Source organism: Erithacus rubecula (genome assembly GCF_903797595.1).
Source record: "Erithacus rubecula genome assembly, chromosome: 15".
Lineage (NCBI taxonomy): Eukaryota > Metazoa > Chordata > Aves > Passeriformes > Muscicapidae > Erithacus > Erithacus rubecula.
Genome location: NC_136667.1, coordinates 140,247 through 163,660, shown reverse-complemented (window position 1 = coordinate 163,660; position 23,414 = coordinate 140,247). Strand labels below are relative to the sequence as shown.

The window sequence follows — 23,414 nt, the reverse complement described above, 5'->3', positions numbered from 1 at the left end:
GATTCATGTCTAACTTCCCAACAAGCTCAATTCATCTTCACAGGATGAAGAATAAGGAGACATATGTTTCAGATGGCTACAAAAGAAAAAGCGGGTTAATCTTTGATAGAAAGTAATTGTTTGCCCAGCAAAAGGTACTTTGGGAAAGTTGGAAAAGCACAGAGATGAGGCACAGGTCCAGAAGCCCCTGCCACCCTACAGCCAGATTCAAGTGACCCACCAGTCCTTGCACAAGCTGCAGCCAATCAAACTGCTTATGAACAATACAAAACTCAAAACCAATCAACTGCTCAAACTAATATGAGCAGTGCCCCAGTAGTGAAGATCTAATTAACAAGAAACACACAAGGAAAGCTGGAGTTGTGCAGTTTTATTTGAACAAAAACCAGTGTCAATATTTTTTATAAAGTCTACATTACACTAAATGCATGTACATTTGTAAGAAGATAACCTAGTTGTAAAGAAGGTGCAGGATAATATGTACAATCATAGTTAAGTTAAAAAAATTCACATTTTACATAGATTTACTTGACAGTCCCAGGCTTTCATGGTATATAAATGATAACCAAAAGGGGTAACAAAAAACCCCAAACCCTAGTCACAAGGAAATTCAGCTGGAGGACTGCATAATGCACTCAAATTTTCAAATAAACTAGTTCAGAGAATTCTTATTTGTCCTAAATAAAATTTTGGATATAATTTTTTAATTACTATAATTAACATGTTCAATGAGTATACTGACGTAAACATTTTTGTTTATATCAAAATGGCAATGGTACCATTTTCTTCAATAGAAGTCTGTACTTTATGTTGTGGTCTGGTCTTTCACTCTTACAAATTCAAATAATTATGTGGGATGTTTTTCAATACATGGTAAAAATTATCCAACAGCAAGGGAAGTATGTTCAAAATACACTTTGAAGCTTTTCAGTCCACCTTCACAACACTGTAAATCTTACTTACAAACCAGAAGCAGGCAAAAAATCCAATAGTGCCTGAAACGAGAAAGTAACAATGGTTAGTTTATCTTCCAGTTTGCCCTGAGAGAGAAATCTAACAAGTACTTCCCAGCAGGACAGAACACAACATTGTAATCCAGCTAACTACCCAGAAAAACAGCACTTCCTAAATTTAACAACACACATTTATCCCCAGGCTAGTTTATTGATTTAGACCAAAGATGATTTTTAGGGACCAGGCCACTTCATGTACATTTAAGCCACCAATGACCATGTTGCCAGCACCCTGAGCAGAAACACAAGCACCAGTTCAGAAACTAACTTTCACAAACATGCCAAGTCATCTCCTCCCTGGTTTTTTAGGTCCACAATACTTCACTGCCAATGAATTATGACACATAACTAGGCCTGGGAAAAAATTCACCTGTCCCAGTTTTATATTCATCGTGCTCTACTTGTACTATAGAGCAGAAATTCTTTGGTGTATCCTGTTACTTCCTTTTGACAAAGGAATGCTCTGACTACTAGAGCAGCTGGAAGAAAGCAGCAAGTGAAAGCAGCACTGACAAACCAAAACACTGGGATTAGTATATAACAATTTTCTTTTTTTAAACTGATGAACAAATTTGTGGTTTTCACTGACAGTCACTATTGTTGGGCAACTGCAAAGACACTGTCCATCACATTTACTTTTAAATTACTTTAAGAACTTCATAGGCAAGTAGACAGAATCCCAGACAATTAATTTAGTCTTCAGCCTCTAAAGGAAGCAATGCACTGCTCCTCACACTTTAACCTAGTTGTAAACTGCCACAGAGATGTTAACCCTTAACAGATAAAAAAAAGGGAAGATCTCAATTGCACTGAATTCCCTCTCAAAGACACAGCTACATGCCAGCCCTGGGATAGCCCTTCCCTTCCTTGTCCACTGCAGACACCCACAAGATCATGCACTCAGCTCCTCCAGTTTTTATCATCCTCTTCTATCTGTACAGCCCACATTTCACATCAGCTCCAATGTCTTTCACTATTGTGATTGGCTTAACTAGAAGATTCTTTATTAAGCTCTTTTGAAACACATTCAAACTGAAATGCAAGTTTTGAAGCACTGTCAACAAGAAGCACACCTCTGCAGCTCAGGCTTCTCTGACAGACGTCAATGAACACAACATAACAGAGAACAGATACCTAAAGGTGTTTGTGGTAAAGCCATTAAAAAATTCTAACATTAAGTACTTAAAAAAACAAAACAAAACAAAACCAAAAAGCCACAACAACAAAAAAAGACCCAAACAAAGCAACAAACAAATAAAAAACAATACAAAAAACCCTAAAACCCCAAACAAGTAAGTAAAATACTCCACTAGTTGAAAGAGTTGAGACCATTACAATTATTTTCTGACTGGTCTAAATTCCTTTGCATTTTAAGGTTTTTACATCTTTCACATGCACATCTCTATCAAATGCCCCACACTAAGCCTAACACCAATTCTTCCAATGAGCCTGTATAATCTGTTTGTTTGGCTTAATCCAATATAACAAATAAGTTTCTTGGCTAGTCTTTACCCAATCTTAACCACTCACCATCTTAAACTGCATGAAAAATCACCTGAATGGCCTGCAATGAAGAACTCACTGTTGTGGGATTTATCTTTACTTTTCCGCTAAGGGTGTGACATGCATATTTTAATATTCTGCTTTTTTAAACAATCCCTACTAGCCTAGAAAAGTGATGCCATCCCAGGGCACAGCAGCTCACTGCATGTCATTGATCACTCTAGGGAGGTAAAGGATCTTTTGCAGGAGTCATTTAAAACTCCCAAACCCAGATATGAAGATGACTCAAGACACTTCTTTAGACAAGAAGCAAGATATGTCCAAAAATTCCTTTATACTTAGTGGGGAGATACTGACAACTCCCTTGTTTTTTGATAATCTTGTCCTCAGATTTATATCCTGCTGAACAGTCTGTTCTGCAATATATATGCTACCACTTTCTGATACACAGAAACAAGATGTTATACACAAAGCCAGCATCTAACTGAGTAAGGGACAGTTATTAGTAAATCAGGTTAAATTAAAAATTAAAAACAATGTCAAAATACATTAAGCAGACTCTTCTGCTCTACTCATCTCTTCTAGCTTTATTGTTTAATGAAGAAAATAGAATTCAAAGCACGAGCAGATTGTAAGAAAGCAAATAGAAAAGCACTCTGCACTTGGCTGATACTTCTCATGTACCTTAAAAGCTCTCTGTATCATACTGGTTTCAATCACTGCACAGTGGTGGGTGCTTCAGAATCTCAGATTCTAAACACAATCTACCCAGAAGATCAAAACTCAATTTTGAAAATGGCATTAACTCACAAGTGAAAATGATGTTCAAAAATAGAGGTCACTGCAAAGAAACATGCTTTGACTATGTTCAGCATTTTTTTGTCTCCACGAATAAAATACATGTAATCATGTAGCTATCTCCATCCAATCAGTTGTTATTTCTTGAAAGATTAGCTGCACTTTGTACATTAAGATCAAATTGCCTGGTTGGGGTGTGCACACCATCAGATTTTACTGGTCAGATTATATTACTCAGTGTTGCCATAAAAGCATTGAGTTCCTATTTACTTATTCATTATGATCCCTTTTGTAGTGCCCTGCCATGGAGGAGGTATTAACACTACCCTTTCTATTTCTGTCAGAGTTGTTGAGACCTAGTAGGCAAGAATAGAGAAAACCAAAATACCTAGTGCTAACTTAAGTGGAACAGATTGAGGTCCCATTTTTGGAACACCATCAATGCAAACAGCATGTAAAATTACATTAGAAAACTCCTTCACTCCAGAAACTGTGAAGGACTGAACCCTTGTTTTCTAAAACAATGGCTGCTAGGGAAAACAAAGAAAAGTTAGGTGTCTTCTGTTTGAACTTGTCTAGAACAGCTTACACTTCAGAACCAATAATCTATCACCTAACTAAAGAAGGAAAAGTTATCACAGCATTTTACATTACCAAGGATTTATGACACTCTTTGTGTATTTGTTGTATCTATTAGCTTTCTAGTGACTAGCTGTTCTATAAAATGTAAAAAAAAAATAAGAATAAAAAACAAAAAGAGGACCATGTAGCAGCTTTCCTCATGAGCTACAGAAGCAACATAGGCAGCACCATTGCAGGTTTTTCTCAAAAGACAACACTGCAAAAATAACAGCAGCAGAGTTTATTATTGTACTTCAGGGGCCTCACTGGCCTTCATATCAAGAACTCCAGGATGAGCATATCTGAAGCTTTTAATACCATTTCAGCAGCTGCCACGACAATTTCAATTATCATTTTATATATGAAAGGACATTTTTAATTCTACCAATTTGCATATTATAAGCGATATTGAAATTAGCAGGATAGCAACTAATCTATGCTAAAACCCAGGCACTTATTAATATATTGCTTTAGCACAAAAGTAATCAAAACACTTTAAACTATCATTTTGGGTTTTTTTCAATATAGATAGATAGGTATATTTTATAGAAGACATCCGGAGCTTGTGTGTTTCACAATGATTTAAGCAGAGGTTTAACTGGCAATGTTTGTAGCTTCCATGTTTGCCTTATAATAATTAAAAAATAGAAAAATTAAATCCTCCTTGTTTTTTTCCCCTGCTGCTTCTTAGAACTTTTAATTATTGTCCATCTTAGAAGAGACACATTTCTGAAGAAAAAAACTAGCAATAAGTGACAGTCACTGTTATTTCATATCATTTCTACAGCATAACTGCTTTGTTCAAACACATTCAGAAATGTTCTTCTGGTTTTTATAAACAGTGCTTTTTTTGCTTTGTGTCAACCAGTAGTACAAAAACAAGGATGAAAGAGGTCCTTCTCACTGCTACACTGACAAACTTGAAGTCTGACGCTGAGACTTACTTTCATTACCTATTTCAGCCACTCTTTTTCAACTGCATTTAACTGCACTTAACTGAAAGATGCATTTCACTGAGTGAACACAAAGTAATCACTGCAGCTTTCAACAAACAGGCAGAAGAAGTTAAAAAGTAACATATAAACTACCATGCCATCCACAGAGAAATCCTCCATGAAAAATCTTTGGAGTGACTATCATGGCTGTTTCTTTTTATGAACAGCCCATCATATACGAACAAGCATTTTCTCTGGTTCTGTCATTGCAGTATTTCATGAAACCAAGATCTAAAAGATCTGACTTCATGTGTTAAATCTACATATACAACAGCAGCAGTATGATGAACATAGAGATAAAACACCCAGGGCTATTTTTCAATGCCCTTCAAAGAGCTTCTTATTTCACCAATACATGGTAAATTTGGCACAGATTTCTCAACAAATCAACCTGGAAATTATTGTTTCAGTCAAGTGATTATGAACATTAAAATAATCCTGTAGAAGACACTTGGTCTGCATGAGTTACATCAGAAACATTGAAGAACTAACACTGGAGAGCCATATTTCAAATTGGCTCTTCCAGGTAAGGAACATTTCCATCCTTATGAAGTGGTTTAACGAGCAGATAAGACAACTCTAACAATACTAAAACTTTATTTTGTCAGTGTTCACTTCTTCCCCCGTAGCAGCCTCCTTCACTTGCTGATAGTGAAGTAGTGAAAGCTCAAAGTATCTTTTATCCTCCATACTCAGAGTGAAATTATCTACAACTACAGAACTTCTAGAACCGATTATGAAATCCAGAATCAAGTTAATGGTCAGTATTTAAGTGAATAAGAACGGGACTTGGCAAATATAATGGTTTGAACTCACTGCTACTACAATATTCAATAAAGGAAAATTAATTATATCATAAATAAATGTAATTTCAAGTTAAGAAGAAAAGGTAAAAAAATATTTTACTGTGCTGTGTGGTGTCACAAACCACATAAGTAACACTGCCTAGAGAGTCATACATATTTCATGTAATCTAAATCTCATCTAATGTTTCTCACTTCAAAACCAGAGCCTCTGCATTAATTTTAGTTAGAATATTGTACTTACCTGTAAAAAGGAAAAAAATCAAGACCATGATCATTGTGTAACCGAAGTATAAAATGGTGCTGGCAGTTCCTGTTATCTGGAGTTTGGAGAAGAAGTAATGGACTGCATAGATAAAGAGATAAACTGCTGTAAAGCTGCTGGTCAAGAACGACCTCCACCACCAGTGATAATCCTGAAAGAAGTAATAAACCACTCACTAAGAATCATCATGTAGGAAATGGAATATAGATAAGATGGTGAAAAAATAACATTATCTTATGAAACACATTTAATTCTGCAAAATTTAGCTCAAACATTCCAACATGGCACATACACATTTTCCTTCTTCCAATTCAGCCCTATTGCTTCCACTAGGAAGATGAAATTACTCCCAGATCAAAACTGTTTGTTTTTGCTTATCTGTTACAAGTAGTTGATTTTGAAGCAAAAGCCAAGGCTGAAAATGCAATCAGTTCACAGTGTCCAGCACTTGACAGTGTATGTGAATACCTCACCTGTATTCTAACCTCTTGCAGCTACAAGTCATATTTACATCAGAACTATAACTTTTACCTCTGCACACAGATGAAAGTAGCACAGCAAAACTGTAGCCTCTGAACATGTAATTAGAAGAATTATAAAAACTAGGAACAGGAATCCAAACATGTAATACATCTGATGAGACCTAAAATTAAAAACAAATAAAAACATGAGTCTCATTTTTGGTTGAAGTTCTGAGTTAATTCACAGTGTCACATTACCAGATGCTGAGTTAACTGAAAACCAAAAAAAAAAAAACCTCCAAAACACTGGAGTAACCATGCCTAAACCAGTACTGGCTAATTCTATAAAATGTTTCCTTTACCTGAATGTACTCTATAAACACACATTTATTTAAGCTACTGGTAATAATATAATTGGTTTTACAGAGCAACAAAGTCTTCAATTACACCTGAAATCAGCATTTATGAACTTTGACAGAGACAGTTACAGGTGACTTCCACCAGAGATGTTTATCACTTCATGTCTCCATTTTGGGAAGACTTTTAGCTTCCACAGTTCCTGCACCACCTGTACTCTTTCCCAGCTCCAATATCAAACCTATGTAACTAGAGGGGAAAAAAATGATACTCACCAAATGCTATTCAGAATGAAAAAAAGTTGAATAAAAATACAGCCAAATGGTAAGATACCACCCATGATGATACCAGGCAATGGCTTTGTGAAAAATGACTGCTCTGGGATTTGGCGAGGAATCTGGTTTGTACGCACTGGATGTTCAATAGGCTGCAGTAAAAAATAACAGAAATAAAAGATGATTTATTGCATCATAAATATGATTACTTTTCCCTAGTACTAGCATATAAAGATTTGATAAACGTGTATTTTCATTCATAAGTCATCACAAGTTATCAAACAAAAAAACCTACAAACTTGATGTCCATCATTAGGAAAAAGCACATGTGATTTAGACATTTCAACTATGGGCCAGTAAGCAAGGCAGAATGCGAAGAAAATAAATCTGTTCAGTCCTTATTTAAAAACAAAATAAAATCTAAAAAATCCAGTAACATTGCCTTTTTCTCAGCTGTCTGGCATTACTTCAAACTCCTGGAGTACAAAGCTGAAGCCTCTCTGAAGCACTACTTCAAAACTCAGCAATACTACACAGGTATTGCTGAAGCACAAGAAACAAGTAAGAGCTCCAAAAACATTATTAAAACCTGGTTTTGTGAATGGACAGAAAAAAACTGTTTGGTGTGACATTAGAAATTTATGCTCTGTTTCAATATCAAGACAGTAAAATTTTACAATCATGGGATCACAGATGTTTCAACCAAACCAGATCCTGTCAAGAACCCTTACTTAGAGATCCAATGGCTCAATTACAGAGGACAGCTGTATTTCAAATCTATATTCAAAGGGCCCTACCTTCTCTTTGAAGCCAAAATAGGCACCAACAAAGGTTAGTGGGACTGAAATTCCAAACCACATAGCAAGGATAGCAACCAAAGTGCCAAAAGGGATGGCAGCTGAGGAGCCTTTCACCCACAGTATGAGATTCATAATGAAGAAATCAGCAAAGACAATCCTGAAAAATAAAATAAAAAAATATATTAAAACATTACAGAAAAAATAAATATTACTTAACATGTAAAAGAAATGTAGCTTATCTCAATTTTTCAATTTCCCAGCAGTCCTAGCTCCTTTCACCACTGGTGCAGTTAAAGTAAAAATGCCTGCAACACCCAATGCTTGTAATGTAGATATCTATGGTACAGCCATTTAAATAAAGACTCTGTACATAACACCAAAAGTAACAGAAACATGCTATTGAAAAAAGTCCATACAAAGAATGGAAAAATATAGAATAATTTTTAAAACTCCTTATCTGAACATCGTTTCCTATTAAAAACATAAATATTTCCTTTATTTCCGTCCTTTACAAATAGCAAATCCTTTCTGAATAAAGACAGTGATAGCAAAACCTCCTACTTTGGAAGCCCTATGGACTCTCACAACAAACATAATGTGCTGCTCCAATTTCTGTCACAAGAGGAAGAGGGGGATTAAAGAGGGCTCTGCTCTACAACAGAAATGTTTGTGCAAGCTTAGAGTTACACATATTAAGTAGTCCAGGCTTCTGAAGAATTTAAATAAAGACTGCATCCATCATGATTCATCTCTAGACCTGCTTTTCCCTCCCCTGCCTCATTTTCTAAACATCCTGGTCAAAAACTAGAAAACAACTCGGAGATGAGAATCAAGGTGAGATGAAGATTTCAAACATCCCATTCTGAAAACAAAGCAGAATGTTCATCCTGCAAAGGAACCCCTAGAGAAAGAAGCTTGTGATAATTGCCATTATTCTTGGATTCAAAGATACACCACAGAAAATTCAGCTCAGAAAGGGTCCTGTGAAGTGCACCACTGTCAGGGTTTAGTTAAAAAAGTGTTCCTGAGACAGAATTTAAGCTGCCCTGAAGTGAACATGCATCCTTTCACTGCATTTAATTTAAAAAGGAAGGAAGAAGGATTAGAGCAAAATACAGGCTCCTTTTTTTCCTAGGAGAGGCCTGACACTTGCCAAAATTGTTTGGGGGAACAGAATGTTCAGTAAGCACACCCAAGCGACCCCTGGTGTAAGCATCTTGTTGAACAAAAAGAAAAAAAAAAAAAATCAGATCAATTTTAGAAGTCTTTCTAATCTTTATCATCTACCCAGGCTCATAACACAGACCACACTTACCCTTCTTCACAGTTAGAAAAAATACTGCAAATATGAACTTCCATCAGTCTACTGAGATTAAAAAGGCCTTGGGCTGTTTATGATATTATGCAAATTCACTGAATTAACACAGTGTAATCAGGGCATCTGTTCATATTCTATCAGCCCCAGTCATTTTACTTCCTCTGTGAAACTCAATTTATTTAGGAGTTTAACTGATAAGCACGGTATTCTTTCCATCAAAATATATATTTTCTTCTCTGTCCTGATAACATCTACATGACAGTAGGGAGACTGGAACACATTCTGTTTACAAGATTTCTCACAGAAATACCACACTTGGTTATCAAGTTCATTACCATTCAACTGACGAAATTCTGCTTTACTTGAAGCCAAGTAATGTTTTATTCATTCAGGGCTTTTGGGCGAAGAAATACCTTAAGAAATTTCTAATCTTTTCTTCCACTTTTGCCAAGGACACGTGCTCAAAGTTGCAACCATGAAGCATGGAAGACTTGCAGAAGAAAATAGTTTCTGCTCTGTCTCCCCACTAATTCTCACAAAAGGTCCTAAGAGCCATGAAAAGTGCTATTGCCCTTCCCCAGCAGGACAGTATTGGCCACACTACATAGTATGATACACACTACAGCCATTTCCCAAACTGGATATCACCTACATTTCTATAAGAAGCCTATAACCAGAGTCACCTGAACACTCTGAGTACTGCAGTATCAAACTGGAATTACCCCATGACAGTGTCCAATGCTCTGGTGCAGTGATTCCCAAAGACTGTGACACAACCTTGCAAGAGAGTTGTCCCATTCCTCCTACCCCCACAGCTGACAACAAAACAAGCCAAGAAGCTGTGTTCTGGACTACCAGGCTCCACCTCCACAGAATTCATTTTTCTTTATATTCACAGACAGGCCATGCACAAAAGGAACAGCAGCTTGGGAGTACCATAAACAAAATCACACAGACAAGCATCAGAACAACCGGCTTTCCCCCCGACTCCCTTCTTCAGATTCGTTTTTACTTAAGAGTAAAGGACAGAATGAGGGGAAACAATACTAACCCAGGGCACAGCAGAGCCGTAAGTAAGACATTGGTCTTCCACTTCTCACCTCTGAACGCTGAGAAGAAAAAGTAAAAACAATTTCATGGCCAAGATTTTTCCAACTGTTTTGCAGAATGGCAGTAAGAAGCAGATGTGCTGTCTGAGACACCAGCTCCAGCTGGAGGTTTATATTCATTCCAGCAATTCTGAATTTAACATATTGTGACACATTAAATAAATGAATGTACTTACTTTTGTACATTCTAGCAGACACATAACCAGCTGGTGTTCCCAGTAAGACCCACAATACAACTGCACAAGTCATCAGAGCACCACGGTTGGCTGGAGAGAGGAAACCAAGGCAAGCTAGGACTAAGAAACAAAAAGATTTAATTATTTGTGGACATTTGTCAAAATACCCCCATAACACAGATCACTGTGAAGGTTTATCCCTTTCCCTACCACACATTTCAATGAAGGCTGAGTGCATAAGCTCTTGTACAACTTCACCGCATGAACATACCCCTAAATGGCACTGTTTCATTCAAAAGCATTATTTCCACCTCATCTCTTAAGTAGAAAGTATCTCATAGCCAAAAGGCTGAAAAACAAAATGCCACCACTCATCAAAAGCATTTTCTCTTGCCACCAATTTCTTTCCATACTACTACACTGACTGGGCAGGAAACTACCACTGTTGAGCAAGATACAGAGTCGTGATCAACTGAAAGACAAGCCTGTCAAGAAAATTCTAGCAGTCTCATAGTATTATGCAGTAAATAGAAAGATTCTTCTTTTGTACTAAGTATCAGTGTACTTTCCAATTCTACTGTACAGTAAGAAGAGGAATCCTCATAAACTTTACAGATAGCCAAAAATAAAATACCATCTCGTGACAGGAAACATAATCAAATGCATATATATATATTTATGGTAGGCTCTCATCATCCCAACATTGTGTCAGTACTATTTCACTGGCGTGCACTCTTGCTCATATTTCTGGATGGTTGCAGGCTCATGTCAAACATATTGGACAGAAAGAGTTCCCAGAACATTAAAGCTTTGACTACATCTTTGCACTTGCATTACTGGACCCTTGGATAATTTACACCATGCAAAACTGTGTTTTTTAAAAAGAAACTTGTACAAAGGAAGATTGATTTCTGAATTAATGAAGAATCTGCATTAGCCCAGATATCACAATGCTTTCAGTGACATGCTTACAAGAGCATTACTGAAGCTATCTAATTACTGTTATGAGATTGCATTAATATTATATGTTATTAAAGGAAGGACTTCATTTCTTCATTAAAAGAAGGCTTCTATCATTTGTTTAATAATAATGCATCTTTCTTACTGCTATTACACTACATACACATCACCTTAATGAAGCCACTTACATAAAGTAATAAACGTCATTATGAAAATTTGGGTTCCTTGGCCCAAAAAGACAGACAGCAACATTCCCTTCCTTGGAGGTCTAAACACATCTCCATGAACCAGCTTCCAGCCAAATTCCTCTTGGGCATCTTCCTGTATAAAATCAACAATGTCTTTAGCAGTGATACATAATGCAGCAGTGAATTAACACAAACAAGATGCAAAATACATATTTAAAGTTTGATTAGCTTCCAGTTAAGATCCAAAGCCAGACTAATTGCATCTGATTCATCACTGATTGATTTTATAACCCCCTAATGGTTCAGTGAAAAAGTCAAGATTTATCAAGAAAATTCTCATCTCCTAAAGCAAGAAAAAACAAATGTAATTAGTCAAACCATAGAACATCACTCTAAATTTAAACTCAAACAAAGCGTTCAGTTTAGTTTTAACTCCAATCTAGTTCTCTTTTTCTGTTTCAATTTCAAAACCCATTGGTCTCAATGACAATACTGGAAAAGAATGGAACTGTCCCTGTACTCCAGAAGGAAGTTTGCTCCCCGCAATCACAAGGGACAAGCACCAACACTCACTGTCAGAAGTGAATGGATGGAAGGATGGAACGGGAAGGGGGAAACCTCAATCCAGTGGCTCTAGGAAACCACTGCTGAAGAACAAAACTTTTCAATAAAGTCATTCAAAACAGACATCTCCCCTCACAAAAACCAACTGAACAACAAAACTAATGCATAGAACCATAGATAACTAACCCCACAAGAAGACCCTCTACTCTTCATAAAGTTAAAAGCTACAAGTTCCATTCAATGTGGGAATACGAGTTCAGTTCAAAGGACTGCTTACCACTAGAATTAAAGCTTTCCAATAAACAGGGTAAGAAAGAAAGCAAACCACATTGGTCAATGACACAGAGCACCATAAATTGCCAAAAAAAAAAAAAAAAAAAAAAAGCTTTACCTCTCACTGGTGAAAACATACTGACATGAGTTCTCTTCAGTTCAGGAATCCTCTCTTAGTCATAAGACCCTAAAAGTAATCTAATGATGTCTAAACACTTCATTAATGAAAGTCTTACTAAATCCACATCACACTAAAAGCCAGCTAGCACCAATTGAAACATTGAATGCACATTCTAAGACCACAGTCACTGGCTGGTGCATCGATTTATTTTGAAGTACAATCACCACCATCCCCTAAATGTGAGATACTAATTTGCTTCCCTGCATATTCTTCAGCTCAGGTCCTCTTCTGCACAATTATTTCACACCTTTTAAAATAAGCTCCTTGAACTGCAACAGATTTTTAAGTCTCTCAACACCTGACAAGAAAATAAAAAAACTGTGACTATGAAAGTCACACCTACCCCTGTTGTTACTCATAAAAACTAATCAAGCTTCCACAAGTCTTGCTCTTTAATACATTAAGAATGATCAGCTAAGACAACACAGTGTTAAATATTGAACATAATTTAATTGAGAGATCAAACAGAAACTATCAGTTAAAGGATGTGAGAAAAATCTCTCCACTTTAAATCACTGTCTGGATTTACATTAACAGAAGATATTCAATATCCACAAAGAACCACAAAGAAGAACAGAAGTACTTTCAGATGTTCTAGTTTCAATATGAAACATTTTCGTGCATTTTGAAGTATTTTTTTAACCAGATGGACAGCAACAAGAGTGAAAATGCAAACCTTTATTGTATCTGACATTACTTCTCATCTTTGAGTTGCAGATACCACATTTACCAATGAGAAAAAGACTGAGTAAAAATTACTCTCAGTCTACTGGTAAAGTCTTTTCAACTCACAATCAGTTATATTCTCTTCCCCTATAGGAGCCTGCTGCTTTCCCATTTTAAGGAGTACATATCTCAGAAGAACTCACAACAGGTTCAGTTAGATGGCAACAGGCTTCAGTCATCTCACTAATTTAAACACACCAGACTCAGTTTAACACAGTGATTACTGCAGGAATTGTATTCACAAATAAAATAAAATATAGTTTACACACATCACAAGAAGTTCTAACACAGCTAGAGGTCAGAAATTGTGTTGCACATGAACTGCAATATTATGATCTCCTAACTAAACAAAGTGATTACACCACACTTTCCAGCCACAGGTAACATCAATTTGTATCAGCCTATGTTAATCAGAACATCTCCAACAATTTTTAACCCCCAAAGTCATCATAGTTACACATCTCTCTAGACTGTACTCAAAACTAAGACAGAGACATCACTACAGGTACAAAAATGTGCTCAGGTAAAAGCAGTAAATTTTACTCACAGAAGAGTCGATCTGGTTGTATCTTGCAATATCTTTATGAAGAGTCCTCAGAATGATCATAGCCACCATGCCAGATAGGAAGAGAACAATTACGAGGGAATTCATTATACTGTAGATAAAGAAAAAGTCAAACTTTGAATACAGTTATTCAGGTTTCAGATGTTCAGTTCGTACTACATGTACAACTCAGATACAACTCAACTGTAAGCAGCTGCTGAGTACAAAACATGCATTCTGCATATGTACCTCTCGCCTGGCAGCCAAAGCCAGACAGTAATAGCAAGAACACTGCAGAGCTGCAATGACTAAAAAACTTCTCCAGAATGGAGACAATAAAGTAAAACAATGGAAACTGCTTTCTTTTTGGATACAGATGATGCCTTCCTTTCACAAAATGCAGTAATACAATCACTCCCAAGAGATGAAAACTTACTTCACATATGAAAGTAAAAAGTTTTCTTGAGTGAAAACCTAAGGACTTTGTTCTATTTCCCTAGAAGTACAACTAAAATCTTTGTGCTCCCCTGCAAGGTTACTCACCGAATAAATGCAAATCTTACCTAAACCACTGGATGTTCGTATGCGGCATGGACTCCAAAATGTAGTCCCACCTGGAAGCCCACTTAATACTATTCTTTTCCTATAAGGAAATGAAATAGTAATTAAAAGAAGCAAGTACAAATTTATTGCAGTCTCCAAGATGGAATAAGCATACCACATCCACTTCCCAAACCTTCCAGCCAGCATTCATTTCTAAGCTTGGTATCAACCCTGGATGTAAGACCTCTCTCTAGCATTAATTAATCTCTAGAGACTCTAAAAGTGTATCTTTTAATTGAAATCTTCTACCCACATTTTCTGCCTTTAAATTAGGCTTCACTAAGCCTTATCTTTCCACGATTTGTGATGTAGCTGTCTGCAGATTCCAACTGTTAAAAAACAATCATGCCATCATGATTTTCCCAGCACAGCACACTGACCTTGAAACCTCAACTTTGTCAAACATACTCCAGAGAAAAATTGCAGGGGAAACAAAAAATGTTTCTCATCACTTTTAATGCATTTAGGACAGGCTTCTTCGCCCTCTGCCATAGCGTTGGCTGAAAAAGACAATTTTCCACTCTGACTCCTGGCAGACAACTTTAATTTCTGGACATTCCTGGACCTTCATGTGAACAACTGAGGACTCTTTCTGACCCGTAAGCCTTGTGCTCCTCAACTGTTCTCTTTGGAGGTACACACCTCTTGTCCTGCTACCAAATTCTATCCCCTGACTGGCATGAAGTTCAGCTGAATTTCTTCATTTACTCACAAAGTGCTAAGTTTGTCCAGCTGTACCAAGCTGCTCTCAGGCTTACATTTTTGTACACTTGTGTACTGAACATCAGAGACATGATGATGTATACTTTTCACATAGTGCTAAATACCTTGTCCATTTCAGTTAATTAAAGCAGACACCGTAACTTTCTCATCAGAATTCAGCTGCCATGTTAGAAAGGATCATAAAACAGTTTATATGTAGTCAGGTTTACTGAAACGGATGTTTTCCTATTTAAAAACACTTCTCACTGATAAACTACTACTACTACTACTGATTGAAACTACTACTAATAAAAAGTAAAACACATGAGGTATTACTTTAAATCAAGGCTTATGCGTAACAGAGAGAATAAGCAGTTTTGAAGTGCCATCTGCTGGAAGTATCCAAACCCACTGGACATGAGCCTTATTTGCTCCACAACAGGGAAAAGAATGTAGGTACCCAAACACCTCACCTATTGCATGAGAAACCAGACAAAGTTCACAATGAAGTTCTGAATCACAATTTACCCCAAGATTTAAACACAAATGTTAATGAAAGAAGGCTCATCCATGTAGGAAAATCAGTCGAAAGAAGATTGAGTGTCCCAAAGGAAATGTAACAGGCTACCGAGTCTTGCACCTCAAAGTCATTGCTTCAAATCAAATTCATTTGGCAGGATGAAAGCTGCTGCCCTATCACGGCTGCTTCACTAGCTGTACAAAACAACTGGTGGTCTCAAGCTAAACCATCTAAGATCGGTGTCTTACATCAGAAAAACAACCTGCTTCCAGGACAGACTGAAACAGAGGTACCAAGATTTGAAGTACCTTGAACCAAATTACTGTCATACCCACAGGAGGTTCACTTTTCATGCTGGAGTAAAGAACCATTTTCCAGAAAGCAATATCCTCCTAACTCATTACAGACTCAATAAGGCATTTGTGTATTAGTAAACATTAGAGTATTAATTTTAAAAAATAAATGATAACCTACTCAAGAAAAATAAAAATAAACAACAACAACAACAACAAAAAAAAAAAAAAAAAAAAACAAAACAAACCAAAAAAAAACCCCACACAAAATGAGACAAAACTTGCAACCCAGTAAGATAAAGCTTTATAGTCAACACTTTAACCAAGAACTGTCTCCAGATACAAAGATGAATTGTTCTTTAACATAAGACTCTCAGCACCCTGACTGAAATCTGAAAGCAGATTTTACCTCAAGGAAGACAACTCTTCCAGTCATTCAATCTACTGATTTTATACTAGTAGTAAAACACAGGGGAAAAAATCAGTGTCCCTCAAATTACAGGAACAAAAATCCTGTTAATATTTTCAGAAAAATACTTCACAAGACCATTCTTACAGAATTCACTCTGCTGTAATCCAGTTATGGCTATCAGGACATTATCCACTTGCTTTGATTTCATTCTTCTGGGGAATTACACATTGACGTAACAGATTTAATACTTACTTCAAATGTCACAGAGTAAGTGTAAACCAAATTCAGTTTACTGGTGAATTCTCCAGGAATCTCCATAGGTGGCCCTTCACAGCTTAAGTTGTTCTCATCTGCATGCTTGTAGCTAATGGGGAAAAGAAGTTAAACAAAATTTTTCAAAACTTTAATTTTCTTTCAAAACATTCAGCACTGTGCTCCAATCACAAATATTCCCCATCAGGAGAGCTTCAAGGCTGAAGCAAAGCACCCAGTCAGAGACTAAAGTACCTTTGCAAAAGAAAAATCAAGTACAATCAAGTCATGTTGCACCAAGCATGTGTGTATGATTTCAGAAACTGTAGTAGTGTAACGTATTAACTTACTTAACTTCTATAGAAAAGAGAGAAGAGTTTAGCTTTGAAAAAACAACCTACTCTGAAATTTTATAACTGGACAGCAGCTTTCAAGTATAGATAAATATGAACTGTGTATGAACAGATTGACTAGAGGCCAAAGTAATTGCTTCAGTCTTCTTCTGACCTCTGAGTTACTGCACCTCTGCTCTGGTCAAAACAAAAACTAAGAAGCTACTGTTCAAGATCTGAGATGTTCAAGATGTTCAAGATAATCAGTTAGTGTTCTTAGGAAATTAGTTGTTATCATCTGCAGCTCCAAATACCAGCATTAACATGGTATTTCACCTATACCTCTGTATCCAAACTTCCACAGGAAACAGCACACCTGTACATTCATCAGAAGTTTGGGAGACAGGGAACAGATCTGACTTGGGAAACTGTTACTAAGTGAAAGGATGCTTCTCAGTATATCTGAAAACATGTACACCAGATAGAAATCAACCAAAACATGAAAAAGGCTCTGTTTTTTTAAGTCAGGCTGTAAAAAGTCTGCATAAGCAGCTTTTCCATCACAAGGGACTTTGGGGAATACTTCAAAAGCAAAGTTAAATTACCCTTACAGTTGTGGAATTGTCCTTGTAAACAGTTCCAGGTATAAACCAGCATACCAAAGGCTTTACGGGAAGTCAGAATAACAAGTCCCTCAGAATTTATTAATACCAATGACATCTCTAAGGAACTGTTTTCTTTGGAACTGCTGTTTGGACTCCAGAGTACCAGAACCTGCTGCTTTAATGCACAATTTACCTTTGTGGTCTCAGTCTTGCCATCACCAGTCTTGCACCAGGCCAGTTTTCATCCTTCCCGCTGTGGTACATGATTGTTATATCAACGTGGTTGAAGAGGTAGAAAGTATTCTTCTTGTTAAACTCTGACTACAAAACATGATCATGAGACTGAGCAACTTCTCCAACAGGAGAGGGCGCAAGAAGTCAAGGACTTTAATATGAGACTGGTGCTGTACGAAGGAGCAACAAAGGAAAACACTTCAACATTAATATACCTGTCTAAAGGACCAGTTTCAAGAGTCTGGGGAGCCTGAGGAGTAACTGAGTTGGAAGGTGACCGCAGACAGAGTAAACTGAATGTGCATGATAAATACAACACTTCACAGAAGCATCAGACCTGCTGCATACAAACGACCTGACTGCACTGCAGGCCAGCAGCAGGTCAAACAGTAGAGCAGCCGTGAAAAGCTCCCTCCTCACCAAGAGGAGTGTTGTCCCTCACTCAGGAGGGATAAAACTCTACCACTATTATCTGTAATTGTACTAGTTCACAATGGAACTCCCAGGATGACTGACATTTCCAATTGTCAACATAATTTTCCCCGTCACTGCTATGTTTGTTATCCTTCAGCCATCTGGGAAAACCCTGACACATTTAACTCGTAAACTGTGCTAGACATAACTTTTGCAACTAGAACACAGAGCTCATTTCTAGGACTTCACTAGAAAGTTTCTATCTGATACTGATAAAAGAACATTTTGCACATGAACGTAAGACAGACAAAGAATTAATAGGTACTAGGATAGATACACATGAAATTTCAGAACAAAACCTCAATTTTCTAATGCTTTTAAAACCCACACCATGATTTTATAGCTTTATAAAACATATATTGGTCAAAGACCTGTATGGAACATTTTATTTGGACAACTCTATCAGTGAGACACTGCACACACTAGCAGCAATCAGCTCTGTCAGTGCCCACAGTCTGAACACTAAAGCATGTTTACAAACATACATGTTCTTCAATAGGAAAAGAAAGGTTAAAAGTAAAACCACAAATGAAACCACCCTGTATTAACAAAAAAAGTTCCACCACTTACATTTATAACACAAGCATCTTTAACTCTACCATCTGGAGTAACAAAACATCCTATTGGAAATCCTGGGTTACAGTATTTTTGTCCATCTTCCACATCATAACACCACGTTACAGGCATGTTATCGATAATCCTAGACAGAAATCATCAAAAACACGTCCTCAGAAAGGGATGCACCTCATTTCACAGTGACATTTCACATGCATGTAATGCACACACTTTTCAGTAGTGCCTACAAAACGCACAGCAGAGAGACAACTATCACACACAAGGAAGAAAGCAACCACTTAAAACAGATATAACGAATGTCCAAAAGCAGAAAATAAACCCAGCCTCAAGCATATGTCTTGACTTACCAGTGATGCTGATAATTCAGTTGCATTCCTTTCTTCAAAAAAGCCAGTTTGTTTTTATCAGCACTGTTTCCTGGGTCATATGATCTTGTACAAACCTTCTTGCAAGTTTCTTGCTTTTTAAAGGTGAACTGTTAAAAAAAAGCACACAAAAAAGTCACATCAATTTTGCTTCAAAGATCTTTTAGCATTTTGGGATTTTTTCAGGTAAAGTAGGAAGGGTTTTTTTAGCTACTTTACTTCTTTACTGTAAGTTTCTAAAGGATAAACCCTGAGGACTGAAAATTGAAAATAAGTAGAAAAGGTATTGCTTTTTCTTTTACCTATTTGTTTTATTCTGATAATTTCATCATCTGCTAAAGCAGACTCTCACTATGCCCCTCTTGAACGTTTCATGTTAACTTTAGCTGGTTTTGCCCATGACGACCAAGTTAGATAAGGCTGCCAAAAGCACAAGTTGCACAACATTGAAACTTCAAGCACAAACATCACCTAACACAAACACACTCACATTTGCATCTCCAACTTCTAACCTGTTAATATTTACCTGTTAGTGACTTAAAACACAACTGAAATTTCTTATGTCATCAATAATGTTAGCCCATATGCTAACCAGAAACAGCACTTTCTAATTACTGCAGCTTGCAGCCATTTCAAACAACATATTCAATACATATACAGTCCAAATGACCCATTAGGCTACATATTTAAAAGATTCTTGGGACCACTAGTCATAAGACTTAAAATTACATTAGCTCAGAGAATCAAGGAGATTTCTAAGAGCAGTTCATATATGGGAGGGGAACATCACTTGCTTAACAGACTAATGAAAAGATGTGATCAGGTCTCTTATGACTGAGCAGACTCAGAAGCTGCTGCCTCTTTTTCTCACAGGGATTTGGATTATCTAGCAACCATCACACACACAGCACAGTTTTCAGCTTCACTGGCAAATCCAAGTCTGGAAACTGCATTGGAACACCATACAGCTCTCAAGCACCAAGAATCACTGTTTGACTACAACTCTTCACTGCTAATAACTGTCCCAAGTTGATGGCACAGCCTTTCTGAAATGCTACATTTGGTCACTGCTAATGCAGGGTATGATACAGACATACCCAGTCCACAAACTATTTCCATACATTTATTTTACAGAAGGTTCCAAGTGATATGCATCAACACTGAAAAATGTGATTTCAGAAAACAGATGATAAGCATGTACAAGCAGAGAAAAGCTGCAAACGTGCCATAACCTCGTTTCCCCTTCCCACTCTGAAAGTTGCCCAATACTACAACCAAGTATACCAAACAGTTGCTGAACTACCACTTGATAGTCTCCAAAGCTACATTCAATAAACAAATTACTTAACATCATCTAACACACCTTATTTGCAGCTATTAAATAACTACCTAAGATACAGTTTCTGGACTTCTCTACCACAGAGCAACAGGCAAGAAGGGTGATCGCTGGCTCAGTTTCCTAACTGCAATTAACCAACCTAAGATGCCGTTGGGCAGGGAGGAGTTTTATTGGGTTTTATTACATAAACTCCACAGCGCTTACACTTAAAAATATAAACAGAAGTAATCACCCAGCCATCAAATCTTCAGCTATGTCTATGGATTACAGCCATCAGAACAACGGCTTTCAAATTTAAACAGGATCAACATCAAGGGATAAAGTAACCTTATACGGAGACGATGCTATTCTCTCCCCAAACAGCACTTGTCCAAGATTTTCTGATGGTCTTTTCTCTTCCTTATCTTGACAGAAGTCAAAACTAGAAAAAAGTAGCAAAGGTTGCCTTTTATTTTAATTGACATATAACTGTAAACACCAGCCTAAAACAAGTTCTTAAATTATGTCCTTAACATAGTAGTTTTCATGATTTTTTTGACAGTTCAGCCACTGGTAGTTAAAAATCTGAGAGCCTTTGTGAAGAAAGCTGGCATCTATTTTAATATCAATTTCAACCAATACATGTTCCAACATATGTTTAACAAAATGCATGATGCTTAGTCCACCCACCCTTTTCAAATAAATTTTAAATTTAATTAAACAATTAAGCAATTTTAACAAACAATAGAACGTTTCATTGTGGAAGAAAAGGGACTGTACTACAGACTTTTCACTTCTCTTGCAAAAAGTTTCTGAAAAGCTACACTCTTTTCTTAAAGAAATATTTACAAACAGCAATTAACATGAAATACATTTCAAAGAAGGAAAGTGCTTTTAGTATTGCAGTGCCACACTGTCAAACACCATTCACCAATTCTTTTTCGCTCCATACAGTCTGAAACTGCTGAATGTGGGAGAATGTAACCATTCTGGGTTTTCATTAAACATGGGTAACAGCAGGATACATTAGAAAACCCCAACATAACAACAAACAAACCCATACTTAACTTTGGTACATAAATACTTTTCCTCAATCAATGGTCCTAAATTCACTGGCTTCCATAGTTTAATGGAAATAGAGATGGAGGATTTTTAACTAGTCTCTGGTCTCGCTTCTACCGCTGCACTGCCCAGGGAAAGAACCAAAACACCTGCAAGTTTTCTTTTCTTTGCCCAACAGTAAGACTGCAAATCATTTTGTTTGTCCTCGCTTTGTAGGCATATAAATACCAGCAAAAGCAGACGGAACTTTTCATATAAAAGAATCAAAATTAAACAAAACCAAAACAAATACATCAAGAATTAGCTACAGAACTTTGGCCAAAAAAAAAAAAAAAAAAAAAAAAAATTAACAGTGACTGGTCTCCGAGTTTCCTTCAATTACCAGGAAGTAAAAGAAACTCAAAGCATCGGACGTCCTAGATTTGCCTAACCAAAAGAACTTTCAAATATGCCAGTCAACATTAAATCTAGTACTCAGCCCAAAAAAATGCATCCATAAGAAACCCCGCAGCCTTTTTTTAACAACAACAGAGGACGGTCAGGTGGCACAGGTGTGGCCTTCGTCCTTTCCACCCTCTTGTACTTCATTCCTGCCACTGAGCGCTGGATTCACTGGTCCACCCCCAAGCCAGAACACCGACACCCCCCCTTAAGAGCACAGCACCTTTCCACCCGCTCCTGGAAACCCGCGGGGATCTACTTACGCATCATATTCGTACGGCAGAACTGATTCAACAGAGTCCAGCCTGTTCACGAAGAGCTCAATTAGTGACTGGAACAGGAAAGGAGGAGAAAAACTATGAAAATACGGACTTTGAGAAACAAACGTGTGGCCGATATGAAATGCGTGGCTAACTAGCAAACGCTGCTACCCACGGCGGAGCTGCTCTCGGCTGCTGACAGGCCCCGGCCACGCCAGGAGCAAGGAGATAAGGGTCCTCACAGCGGGAAGAGGGAAGAGCAGCCGGGGTGTCTGTCCGCCCGGAGCAAAGGCCGGCGCCCGCGGCTGGGACAGAGCCCGCGGAGCGCCCTGGCCGCGGAGCGCGGGACCCCGAGCGGGGCACGGCAGGGGACGGCCCGCGCCGGGCCCGCCCCTGCGGGCTCTCACCTTGCAGCTCTCGGTCTCCTCACCCTCCTCACAGAAGCTGACGGGTGCCAAGCCGGGCAGGTAGAAGGCGGCGCCGAGAGGCGCCAGCAGCAAGAGGGCGGCAGCCAGCAGCCTCATCGTGCACCCTGGACGGGCACAGGCACCATGAGGCGCAGCGGCGGCCCGAGCACCCCGGGCAGCGCCTTGCGGAGGCGGCCCCGGCACGGGCCGGGGCGGGGCGTCGCGTCACGGCAGGGTCGGGGCACGGCGCCTGCGCGGGGAGCGCGGGAAGCGCCGGGCGCCATCTTGGGGAAGGGCACTGAAGGACGGGAGGCGACGGACGGGGGGAACGGCTTCCCCCTGCCAGAGGCCGCTTGGACGGGATACTGGGGAGAAACGCTTCCTCGGGAGGGTGTGCGGGCCTGGCGCAGGTTGCGTAGAAAAGCTGTGGGTGCTCCATCACTGGGAGTGTTCGCGGCCAGACTGAACGGGGCTTGGAGCATCCTGGTCTAAGGGAAGGTGTCGCTGCTCCTGGCAGGCGAGGTGGGGGAGTGAAATCAGGTGATTCAGTTGGAAGGTCCCTTCCAATCCAAACCATTCTATGATACCGGAATCTCTTTTCAGATTTTAGCCCCCAGCAAAAAGCCCA

At 38.2% G+C, this 23,414-nt stretch overlaps 1 protein-coding gene across 2 annotated transcripts; it reads right to left on the bottom strand.

Annotated features, from left to right (window-relative positions):
* Nucleotides 1-355: 355 nt before the first annotated feature.
* LOC306808256 (transmembrane 9 superfamily member 2-like) lies at nucleotides 356-23,042 on the bottom strand. 2 transcript variants are annotated; one of them, XM_079318625.1, is made up of 17 exons: nucleotides 22,787-23,042; nucleotides 22,383-22,450; nucleotides 20,965-21,058; nucleotides 19,281-19,408; nucleotides 18,928-19,057; nucleotides 17,843-17,970; nucleotides 16,713-16,824; nucleotides 14,494-14,573; nucleotides 13,934-14,042; nucleotides 11,643-11,775; nucleotides 10,495-10,614; nucleotides 10,261-10,318; nucleotides 7,889-8,048; nucleotides 7,092-7,243; nucleotides 6,530-6,641; nucleotides 5,978-6,149; nucleotides 356-995 (listed from the first exon to the last, which is right to left on the bottom strand). In XM_079318625.1, the coding sequence occupies exons 1-17, from the start codon at nucleotides 22,901-22,903 to the stop codon at nucleotides 928-930; spliced, it is 1,941 nt and encodes a 646-aa protein (XP_079174751.1). In that variant the 5' UTR covers nucleotides 22,904-23,042; the 3' UTR covers nucleotides 356-927. The 2 variants fall into 2 exon arrangements, with proteins under 2 accessions (XP_079174751.1, XP_079174752.1); XM_079318626.1 differs by lacking the exons at nucleotides 20,965-21,058; nucleotides 22,787-23,042.
* Nucleotides 23,043-23,414: the final 372 nt, after the last annotated feature.

Coding starts and splice junctions, on each gene's coding strand:
- LOC306808256 (XM_079318625.1), bottom strand. CDS start 22,903: ATGAGGCTGCTGGCTGCCGCCCTCTTGCTGCTGGCGCCTCTCGGCGCC. Junction 19,058..19,280: donor CTGAATTATCAGCATCACTG/GTAAGTCAAGAC, acceptor ATTTCTGTCTAG/GATTATCGATAACATGCCTG. Junction 7,244..7,888: donor ATTTTGGCTTCAAAGAGAAG/GTAGGGCCCTTT, acceptor TTTTTACTGCAG/CCTATTGAACATCCAGTGCG.